Here is a 12,379-nt window from a genome sequence, read left to right as displayed (position 1 = left end):
TGGATCTGATCCAAATAAAAATCTGCTTCATGTTAAATGAATTATTGATAAAAAAAAAATTCCAACCTTCTGCTTTTTTAAAATTATTTTAAATAAAAGATTGAAGGGTTTTAACTTTGTTTGATTAAATATCTTAAAGCTTATTTTTGTAATTATTTTAAATTATTAAATTAACAATTTTTAAACTTTAAAAAAGTATATTAAAAATAATTGTAATTTTAAAAATCCACCATAAAATTGTAATCTATAAATCTAAACTGAAATCTAAATAATTAAAAAATAATCTTTTTTCACTTTGCAGGTTCAACTTTTTGTTATTGTGGATGTTTTTTTTTTAACTTGCTTACTATACACCAATTTTCTTGGCTGAGAGGGATACTTTTGGATTCTATGGGAAAATATTGTTCTTTGCAGGTCGCAAAACAAAACAAAAAAAATGATCTAACTTTTTTTATGAGTAATTTAAAAAAATAGTCATATTACAACTTCAGTAGTGGACCCACCATCTAAAAAAAATAAATAAATCAAGTTAATACCATATTTGTTCATAAACGTGTGCCTCCCACATCTGCAATTGAGTAACTTAACGCCCTGGCCACTAAATACTGCATAAAAAAACATAATTCAATTAAATACAAATACAAATTTATAAAGCTATGAGGAACTTGGAAAGTAAGCAATTCCTTCAACTCAGTTTGTTCATTCCTCTTTGCATTCTTCATTAGTACTGCAACAACTCCTGTTGCCCCCCTAAAGGACAAAATGGTGTTAGGTCCACTACATGGAAGAATGCAGATATGTCAAGTATTGACTGGAGTTATTTTTAAAAGCCCGAGTGCATACCAGGGACAGCAGCCATTCAGAGAAGGTGGAAGAAGGGAGCACCGAGGTTATGGAGACACTACATCATTAATAATTCACCTTCAATTCTTAAAAATAACATTTGTGAGCATGGAGATGTTTGCATAGAACTTTTTTATTCAAATTCCAACTGCAGTGGTCATCACACAAAAAAAATAAATGGGGAAGGACAAAACTTCCTGGGTCGTCGTCGTCATCTGTTTTGCTGCACGGGGAGGAACACACGAAATGGTTAAAACACATCAAAATGAGGGGAAAAAAAGACGTGTGCGTGTGTGTGTGTGTAGCTGCTAATGGGCTTGTGGACCGGCGGTGGTTCCATCCAATACTCCAAAGCCTTGCTCCATGCACCGCACACAAATCCACACAACAGAGACAAGGGAAAGTGAACGTTTTATTACGTTTGCTATTCTTCAAGCTAAGGAGCTAACTAGCAACCTAAGGAGCCGAATAGCTCACTCGACCGCGGCCAGGTCGTTTAAAATGTTAGCACCCCACTTGGAGTTGTTGTGTGTGTTAGTCCCCGCATAATCACAACACAGGAAAGATAACAGTTTATTAACCATAACCGCAGCAGCATATGTTATGCAGCCAGTACTTGACTACAGCACATTTTTGATTGACAGGTGAAGGGCTTGTCTCCTGCGCCTTTAGCGGACACACCCATAGCTTGAGTGCGGGCCTTATTTTACATACATGGTGATTTTGTATTTATTTTTTTAATTCATTCAAATTTGGCAGGCTTTTTAAAACACTTCTCTGTGGTGTATCAAATTTACAAGAAATTATTTTGGCCTCTTTAGTGGGTTAATGACTCTCAATACATCTGTGCCAAATGTTTAATTTTTGTTTAAGTGCAACTTTTGTGAACAGAGCCTGAGTGCTTTTGTTATATTTTTTTATATTTATCGAAGATATTTTATTTTTCCAAATTTCAATACCAATGTTAAATATTCTTTAGAATTAATACTTAAATGTTGATGCTATAATATCATTATATCAATGGCATTAAAAAAATAACACTATCATTTATCATGATCGTCTTTGGGAAAATATATCGTCCTAAAAACATTGCTATTAGGACAGGCCTAGGTGTGTGTATGTGTCACGATAAGATGGCAGACGGAACGTTTCTGTAGTCAAGTTCGTGGGCTATGTTTAGCATTCCATGCGGGCACTTGACTGTCTGAACTTATCACTGACACGGTTTAACGTTGATCTACATATCCTTGCGATACACTGAACACCTTATGTCCAATTTATGACCATAATACCTTTATGAGATTTGTGTTCTCTGAACAAAAAAAAAACATGGAAAAAAAAACCACACTTTATTATGTTTTTTAAAAAAGTTTCCCCAGTTAGATTTACAGAAATGTCTTTGATGTTTCAACTTCTGTCACAGTTACATGCTCAGGCCCTTTAATACCCTTTTGAATCACACCTGGGGTCCATTGCTCTAGTCTGAAAAAACCAGAACGTTTACTGTAGTCTCAATAACTGACTACATGCTCTCATTGGAATTGCTCTTTTAGGTCATTCCGTCTGTTTTTAATCAAACCTGGAATCGATTGCTCTAGTCTGAACAGCCCCTTGGATCATTTTCTATGGTCTGATTCATTCCATTACTTACCATCCCCTATTGTCATTTACAATTTTTCATTTGGTGTGGTCAGAATGACACCTCGGATCAATTGGTCTAGTCCAGTAATTCTCGAAGTGTGGTAAAAGTACCACGAGTTGTATGCAGGCTGCCTCTAGCGGTACACAAAAGAATAACTGAATTCACAGTTCAAACTTTGTTTAATTTTACTGTAGCTTACACTTTTTTTAAATACAATACAGTACATTTAAGTGCAGTTCAGTTGTATTTAACATTTAAGTGCAACACATTTTGATCTATTGGAACCGTTTGCTTTATTTAGGCACAATTTTAATTAAACTTTTATGTGCAATTCTTTTTAATCATGTCATTTAAGTATGTTTTTATTTTCCTATATTTAAGTGTAGTATTCATTTTCAAACTGTGCACAATGTTACAGTGGCTTACAATAAGAAATATTTCTTTTAGGAATAAAACGTCAGCCACTTGGCCCTATTTCACGACTGCATTTCAATGTAGATCATTATGGTGGTACTTGGAGGGCCAAATATTTTTCTGACGTGATATTTGGTGTTAAAAGTGAAAACTACTGCATCTCTGAATCATACATTTGGAGCATTTACTCTGGTCTGAATCACTCAGAACACTTGCAATTCAAATGAGGAATTGCTCTTCTTAGGTCATTTGTTCTGGTTTTAATCACACTTGGGATTGATTGCTCTGGTCTGAATAACTCATCAGTTCTCATTGGATAAGATCGATTACGCTGGTCTTAACCCAACATTTAGAGTGTTTACTCTGGTCTTCATCGGAATGGCCATTTAAGTCCTTTGGTCCGGCTCAATAATGATTAAAAACACAGCCTAAAATCACTCACTCATACCACAATTATAATTGTAAAACTAAGCCAATCATTAGTAATACTGCATTTATGGCTATGACTACAGAGCTGCCAACATAAGGAAATTCATTTCCAGAACATCCATCCATTCATTTTCTACACCAATTATCCTCACGGGGGTTGGAGGTATGCTGGAGCCTATCCCAGCTAACTGCGGGCAGGAGGCGGGGTGCACCATTAACTGGTTGCCAGCCAATCGCAGGGTACATAGAAACAAACAACCATTCGCACTCACATTCATACCTACGGAAAAATTTAGTCTTCAGTTAACCTACCATGCATGATTTTGGGATGTGAGAGGAAACCGGAGTACCCGGAGAAAACCCACGCAGACATGGGGAGAACATGCAAACTCCACATAGGTGAGGCCGGATTTGAACCCAGGTCCTCAGAACTGTGAGGCGGATGTGAAAACCAGTCGTCCACCTTTCCGTCTCATTTCCAGAACAATTTTTCTGAATTTCTATATTTTTTTTAATTATGTCAAGAACATTACCATGGGACAGTTATTGCAGTATGTTATATAGTAGGATAAAAATAATTCTGCATACTGTTCAGTTCCACAACATCATTACTCTATAATTGCAATCGTTAATAAATTATGGCTTCAATATTTGTCAATTTACTGTATTTACTGCTAGGGTTGGGCATCGAGAACCGATTGGAACCGGGACTAACATTCCAGTTGATGACAGACACAAAAATAAAATATAAATTACTTTACCATACTGGAAAGAAAGTAGAAACAGTCGCATTACAAGCTTAACATTTAGCTAAAACTTCAACAAAGGTCAAACTAGCAACTTTACATCACAATGAAATGGGACACAATTCACAAAAATGTCTCCCAGTATCAGAAACACTAACCTTGTGTCTCAACGGTGGGTAGGTAAAGGAATCAACGTTTTATAGCGTTTAGTTCCATTACTTTCGTTTTCAAAATTCACCTGTGTCGTGTGAAGTTACTTTTCGTGCCAAAATTCCAAGTTCCGGTGCGTACCCTTCAAAATAAAAGGCTACATGGTTAAACAGGAAGTCAAGGAAAAACTTGCACATATAAACCATTTGACGTCGTAAAACAGTCGCAAATAACTATTTTAACAATGCTGTATCTAACTTTTAGATGAAACAATAATTAATGAATATTAAATCAATTGGTTTAGTTCCACACACATTGCGTTATAGTTCATAGGTTTGATATTGATACTGGTTATAAAGAATGCAGAATCAAATGGTAATTTTAGTTTATGCAGCAGACTGCTAAGAAAGTGGTTAATTTGGACACCCTTTATTTAAACCATGGAAACCTTTTTGACCCAGGCCCTTAAAAAAATCGGAATCAAGAATAGTTTGGAACCGGAATCGAAATGAAGAACCAGAATCAGGACCGGAATCGCTCAAATTTAAACGATGCCCAACCCTATTTATTGCATCAAAATTGCAATGGCGGATGCATCTGCAGCCAAATGTCTTCTCTTGCATGCTCTTTTTGTACTTCCTGTATCCACTATTGCTGCTACTGGAATGGTGCAAATTCCCCATTGTGGGACTAATAAAGGTTATCTTATACTCGAAATATTTATTAAATGTACTTGTAAATTGATAGGTTCTTTTTCTCAAGTGACGTAGAAGCAGTGACGTACCAATTCATTTCCGGTTTCTGAGCCCTGTGTTATGTAGCTGTCTAGCGTTTTTGTGTATTTCTTCCTTGAGACACATTATAATTTTCCTTCTATTTTGCTCTTCAAAGTTGGCTTATCTCCACTATAACGCGGTTCTAGCCAGACATATGTGACAGGTGTACTGTACCACACAATCACTCATTTTAGTGTTTTGCGACTTAATGTCGCGATTTCTTAGCCACTGGCTTGACCGCTGTCTGTCTCCCGTTTTATTCTCCCTCCGTCCTTTGTCATCACGATACTTGTCAAAACGTATTTTAATCGCTGTGAAGGAGGCGGTGATTAGTGACTTAAGGCCTCTTCACACTGCACTTGCTCAGTGTGAAAGCCCCCCGCGTCAAAGCACAACAACTAGGGCAACGGTGGTGCGGCCATCCCATATTTGGAAGTGGTGACGTAACAGCCTACAAGGAAGTCGGGAGGCTTTCCATGCCGAGTGGACTACAACTCGGCACCAAGTATTTGTCATTGTTGGGGGGAAAAAAGCCCTAATTTTGCTTATTTTAAGGAGAAGGAGGCGACGCAATAGCAAAAAAAAAAAAAAAAAAGGTAATGGAAATATCCCATACTAATTTCAGGGCAGGCTCTCTGAGTTTAAACCCGTTCGTGAGCTTTCTAGTTCCAGAAAGAGGACTTCGAGGTCTATTTCAGGCTGAGCATGGAGCTTTGAAAGCCTCCCGCAGAGACATCTCAGAATATCATTTTTCTATTGGCCTAAAGTTTGGGATAGTGGAACGGCGCAATTATTATGCCTCCCTCCATTTCCCCCTTGCCGTTTACAGTACAAGTCCACCAAAATAGCACTCAGAAATCACTCCGCCAGTCCCTCTCCCACTGGAGGAGCTTTCTGACGTCAGTGGGTCGCCACTCCAGAATATAATTTTTTTCTATCCAAGAACGCGACGCTGAGCGGCACCCTCTGCATTGACACCCTCTGCATTGACGTGACGCTCTGCAAAAAAACGCGCTGCTGTCCCCTTACAACATACACAATGAATGGGAAAGTCGAGGGCATCAGACGCCTTGCCAAGTGCAGTGTGAAAAGGCCTTCATGCTGCGATAATGGACGCAAGGCGCATGTTCTTTCGCCTCTGAGGCTCAGCATTGTATTTAGCGGCGTTAGCTGTAGCTCGTAGGTAGCTGGGGCGGCGAAAATACACTACATTGACAAAAGTATTGACCCACTTGCCTGGACTCACATATGATTTTAAGTGGTACTCCATTCTAAATCTGTATGTTTTAATATGATGTTGGTGTAGCTTTTGCATGCTATATACAACAGCTATAACATCTTCAACTCTTGTGGGAAGGCTTTCAACGAGGTTCGAGAGTGAGTTTATGGGAATTTCTGCCCATTCTTCCAGGATATTTGTGAGGTCACACACTGATGTTGGATGCTTTTGGCAATATAGTGTACATAGCATGCAACAAGCATTCCAGTCCTTAGTAGCTGAACAGCGGAAAGCAGCAACGTTGGGTGACAATGGGGACACTCCAGCACCGAGCATAATGACGGTAAAGCCGCCCGGTTCCCACAATTCATTGCAACATGCAAGTTTGAATTATTGCCATAATAAAGATGTTCATTTTTGTTGTTAATGTGTGTTTATGTTACCACTAGATGAATGTGTGCCTTATTTAACTGTTACATTTGTGGTTGATTTATGGTGCACGACTATGTCATTATCCAACTGTGAATGTAGACTGTGTGTAAAAGAGTGATGTCCCATTCAATTCAACCACAAAGTTAGCAAAGCCCAATGGCCATTGCTTGTTAATAGCACCTTTGTGATGTGACTGTTGCGCATTCGCACATCGCGGTGACGATGATCAAACAATATATCGTGCAGCCCTAGTTTGAATCACACCTTGGATCAATTATCTGATTTCTACACATTTCTATTTACAAGCTGAGATGACTACAATTCACAAGACTTTACTTACCACACGCACGCACACAATAGCAAAGCAGTTAAATCTTGAATCCTAGTTGCCTCATGCAGTCTTTGTGAGCCTCAATGAGTTCTGTGCAGTTCTCTTCACCCTTTTCAATTATGCTTAAGACAAGATGAAAAACAATCAAGTAAATGTTTGAACTTTTAGTATTTTAATAATCTAAATAGTTACCATGCATCTCGGACTTTCTTGGTTTCAGGACAAGCGCAGCAAGCCCTGAGCGGCTTCTTCTGCTCGCCACTCTCAGTGATGTCGGCAGGCTCCGCGGCGGCAGCAGACACGGTCGACATCTACAACAGGACATACAGGAGAATCCCTCATGATCACTCTCACTCTCCCTTTTATTTGAATCACCCTATGAATGTTATTTGGTCTAGTTTGAATCAGATGCGATTGCTGTGGAATAAATGAACCTTGGACCATTTTCCCTGGTCTGACCATTAATCAGTCAACTCACTCCGTCTCATGGAATCGCCCCTATAGATGATTGAATCGGTTTTAAATCACACAAGAGTGACTGCTCTGGTCTGACTCCCTCCTTAAATCAATGTATCTCATTGGAATCCCCCATCTGTGTCATTTGCTCTAGTCTGGTTTACACCTTTCTCTTATCGGAATCCGCAATAAGCTTGTTTGAGCTCATTTGACTAAAACCCAAGATCGTTTGCTCTGGTCTAAGCCACACATTTGGACAAATTGCTTGGTCCAAATCAGTCCTCAGATCACTTTCTCTCATTGGAATCTACCATTAGGTGACAGGAGCTGTGTTTGACTCACAACTGAGGAGTAACACATTTAGACTGAAATCTTTTCAGTATAAATTAAAGGCAAACCACACAATATTCTGACATAGAACGTTCAATTCGCATCTTAATTAGTTTTAATCAAACGTTTCATCATCAATATTCAAACTTACATTTGTTTTTCAAAAATGAAAGCAAAGGTGAAACTTGTGGCGCATGCAGCAGCAGACGCTCATTTTCTTATTTTATACATTAGACAGACTTTATACTATAACTGGTCCAATAAAGGTCCCTAGTTCCACTACTCTATACGTTATACACTGGAAATACGGAAACTAGTAAGAATCATGAGTCATAAAATGTCCAATGATAATTGAACGTATTGGAGTACATACAGATATTATGTGCGAGGTTTATTTCACTGGTCAAATATTAATAGAGGCCGAACGAAGTGACTCAAGTGCATTTTGTGAAATGGACGTAGCGGTGGACATCTATGTGAATGGGGGTGTGTCCGCATGGTGAGGGGCAACACGAACTCCTGTCAAAATAGCCAGTTAAAATTCTTACATATAATAAGAATAATACGCCTCAAACCATAGATAATAATCATTAAGTGTAATGCTGCGCTGTGGCTTCAGCGTTTAGGCGTATAAAATCTCTTTAACCTTACATTGCATAACACACGTGAGAGGCTAACTTTGCAGCTAGCTCTAGCAATGTCCGCGCTGAAAGTGTCTGAAAAGCGCTGTTTTCGCGTGTACAATGAACCACCAACAAACGTAGGACTCACTTTTATGGTCTCGGACGTAACTTTGCAGTAGACAGTATGGAGGTTAGTGCTGCTTAACGCTGTCACCTTCACAGAAGAACAAGAAGGAACCGGCTCTTCGTGACGTGAAACATAGACCAGTGGCAAAGGCCTCTGGGTAATGTAGTCTTCATGACAAAAGCACTAATACAATCCATTCTAATGATTATTTAATGACATGATAATTGAATTAATTAAAATAAAATATAATAATAATAGTCCAGTAATTAAAATAAAACAAAATACAATGAAACAAATCCCATTACTTAATAAATTAGTAAATACAATATAATAAATAAACTTCATTTATATTTTTAAAAATATGTTACGGTCAAATACAAAATACAATAAAAAAATCATTAAATAATTAATTGATTATAGTGAAATTATTCCAATTAATTAATTACAATCAAATAAAATGTAGACATATTATGGGGGAAATACCATTAATTAATTCATTATTAATTACAACAATTCAATAAAATAAATCCCACCTGTTAAGTACAATACAATTAAATAATAAAATAAAGTACAGTAAATTCCTTTTAAAATTACAATAAAATTAAATATGGTAAAACAAATCTGATTCACTTTAAAGGTCGACATTGTGAATGAGAATCTCTTCTCAATTGTCTTACCTGGATAAATAAATGTATAAATAAAATGATCCAGCCATCCATCCAACCATCCATCATATATTAAATGAATAAAAATAAATAAATAAATGATAAAAATTAAATTAAATAAATACGTTATTAAAATGTAAGATATACAGTAACAAAACAAAATGTGCCACCATAATTAATTAGGATGAAATAAAAGAAATACAATTAATTAATAAATTACACTACAATAAAATACAAAATGAAATAAAAATAAATACTATTGATTAAGTAATTTCAATATAATTAATCACATTAAGTAATTACAATAAAATATAATTATTCCAATTAATTACTGAATTAGATTTAAATAAAATGTAGAACTGAAATGGAAAATAAAACAAAACTAAATAATCCCAGTAATTAATTAGAATACAATAGAATAATAATCAATTTATCAATTAATTACATAAATAAATTCATGATTATAACCAATCGATTTAAATAGAATAAATCCATTAATGAAGTAGGTATAAAAGTTAATGATAAAATAAAACTAAATTCCATTATTTAATTACAATTAAATAATCTAATTAATAAATTAATTCCAATACGATTAATCAAACTCCATTTCTAAATTCTTTATGCAGTTTTATAATAAAATTATTGGAAAAATAATTTTCTATATAACATAAAACAAATAAAAAAACAAAACCTATAAATAAATAAAAAGAAGAAAATACAAGATGATTTTTGAGGAATGAGCTGAAAACAAGTACAGAAAGCAGACTTAAAACAGACCCGACCCCATTTACAATGAAAATAGCTGACAATACATGATGCACGACTCTGTGCTTTCGCTGATTGCATCTCTGTATACTGTATCTGTGCCGTAAAATTGTTTGCTGCTGCTGGACGAAAAATACAGAACAGGGGGCACACTCGGGAGTATTGAAATATGAAAAATGCATGCATGTGTGTGTGTGTGCATGTCCACATTGTGCGTCAGCAGAAGAAGAAAATCCACGCGTAAGCAGGCAGAAGCCCTGAGTCATTCTTAAACAAACAAGTAAGCAAAGCATATTATTCGCAAACCCTTTTTGTTTTGCAACACTCTGCTGCAGACATTGCAAAGTCCTCATGTTGCCTTACATGTTTTTTTTTTCAAAGGCTTTTACACAATCAGCAGCTGCTCTTGTGTCTCTCCAAGCCTGCTGATTAGTGTTTACAGCCAACAAATTGCCTCCCGTGACGATGAAGCTTGACGAAATGCAGCCAAAGTTGGACAGAATGTCATGAGAAATTGCAACAAAAAGAAAACCTCCATAAATTTGGCTATGAACAGTAAATATGAGTATGAAATTTGACAAGATATAAGTAAACTCTCCTTTAAAGGTGTTGGGCAGTGGATTTGTCACCTGGGCCTTCAGTGGGGACTTAAGTGACCTAATTCAACCATAATACCACTACCACCACTGTTTTACAAATTCATATACAAAACATAACATTACAATGAAAGAGTGAGACAGACAGACAGTATTTCGCGTTTTTGGTATGCATAGCGTTATAACTAAAGCAAGAAACAATGAATCCTTTTTCTTCCTCGAAACAACTGCAAACCCCTACACTACAGTATCATTTGGAGCAATTCACCATCAATATTCATCTAATAACTTAGGATAGATCAATTATTAACTAGGAAAGGCAAGGGTCTTTTTTTTTTTTAACTGGGTAAACTTCCGGGCACTATTTATTGATTTATTTAAATTTTCACTTCACTGTATTTGAGATGCTGCTAACCCTAGGAATACCCTGCACAAATCTGAAAAGCTGTTTAATAATGTTTATCGGCCTCCTTGACTACTCATAATCAGTATCAGTATCAGCCCTGAACATTTTCAATTAACCTTTAATATCGTTTGGTCTGGTTGGAAGCTCACCTTGTTTCCACTGCTGTGGTCTGAGTGACTTGAATTCATTGGAATCACTCTTTAATGTCATCTGGTCACACCTTGGTTGGATTGTTGTGGTCTGAATCACTCTTCAAATTGCTTTCTCCCATTGGAATCCACTTGTATGTCATTTGACCTGGTTTGATTTACACCTAGGATCGATTGATTTGGTCTGAATCACTCCTCAAATCATTTTCTCCCTTCGGAAACCTCTTGTAGGTCATTTGACCTGGTTTCAATCACAACTGGGCTCAACTGCTCTGGTCTGATACAGTCTTCAAATGTATTGCTCTATTTAGAATTTGTATCATTTGGTCTGGTTTGAAGCACACCTCGGATTTCTTGATTTTTCTCGAGCTGCTGCTAAAAGCACTGATTTAGCATATTATGAAAAAAAAATCTAGCAAAATGTACTTAGTAAACACATTAGCATTAATTTACCTTTTACGACTGACATGACCTCACAGTTAATCCTACCTCCTCCACAGCAGCATTAAATCCATCCAAGCGAAAACAAACATTATGAAATAACTCACATTGTGTGTATAAGTGCGTGCGTGCCTGTGTGTGTGTGTGTGTTTTGTTGTGTTGTCTTGGTAATAGTGTTAAGAATCTACACAGAGCTACTGCAGTGTCCTCAAGTAAAAAAGTGAGTGTTTCATTGCATCCCAGATATAATAAATAGAAATGTCCCAGACTGAACTCACTGCTCCACACTTATGACGATTAAAAAAAAACACACACACACACACACACACAAGGCACACACATTTCCATGTATACACGCTCACACACACTAATCCAGACAAAAACAGACCAAAATGTCCTCACCATAAAGTTTGGAGGGGTGTCAAAGGGTTGTTGTGTCACATAGATTGATAGAAAGTAAGATAAAAAGATGCACACACCATGTATTTATCCAGCCAACATTCATCCACTCATTCATCTGACATCCATCCATCTAGCATCCATCAATGTATTCATTCACCCACCCATCTGTGCATCCAACATACATACTTCCACACTTTCAAAATCTCTCCATCCATCTCTCCAACATGTATACATCCATGTATACATGCATCTATCCTTCCAACAAACATCAAGAATCCATCAATCTATCTTCGTCCATCAATTCAACATCCACCATTCTATCTCTCAACCATCCATTCAATATGCATCCATCTAGTTATTGTCCTTCCACCTATCTATCCATCCATCCATCCATCTGTCCATCTATCTGTGCATCCAACATACATACCTCTACAATT

At 36.7% G+C, this 12,379-nt stretch overlaps 1 protein-coding gene across 2 annotated transcripts; it reads right to left on the bottom strand.

Moving 5' to 3' along the window:
- Positions 1-956: 956 nt before the first annotated feature.
- Positions 957-8,664, bottom strand: LOC133486926 (cytochrome c oxidase copper chaperone). 2 transcript variants are annotated; one of them, XR_009791155.1, is made up of 5 exons: positions 8,540-8,664; positions 7,175-7,293; positions 6,992-7,104; positions 4,233-4,366; positions 957-1,066 (listed from the first exon to the last, which is right to left on the bottom strand). XR_009791155.1 is itself a non-coding variant. In XM_061792785.1 (4 exons), the coding sequence occupies exons 2-3, from the start codon at positions 7,291-7,293 to the stop codon at positions 7,020-7,022; spliced, it is 204 nt and encodes a 67-aa protein (XP_061648769.1). In that variant the 5' UTR covers positions 8,540-8,664; the 3' UTR covers positions 957-1,066; positions 6,992-7,019. The 2 variants fall into 2 exon arrangements, 1 of the variants encoding a protein (XP_061648769.1); XM_061792785.1 differs by lacking the exon at positions 4,233-4,366.
- Positions 8,665-12,379: the final 3,715 nt, after the last annotated feature.

The sequence above is a fragment of the Phyllopteryx taeniolatus genome, chromosome 12, assembly GCF_024500385.1.
Source record: "Phyllopteryx taeniolatus isolate TA_2022b chromosome 12, UOR_Ptae_1.2, whole genome shotgun sequence".
NCBI classification, from domain to species: domain Eukaryota; kingdom Metazoa; phylum Chordata; class Actinopteri; order Syngnathiformes; family Syngnathidae; genus Phyllopteryx; species Phyllopteryx taeniolatus.
This window is presented reverse-complemented; position numbering and strand designations above follow the sequence as displayed.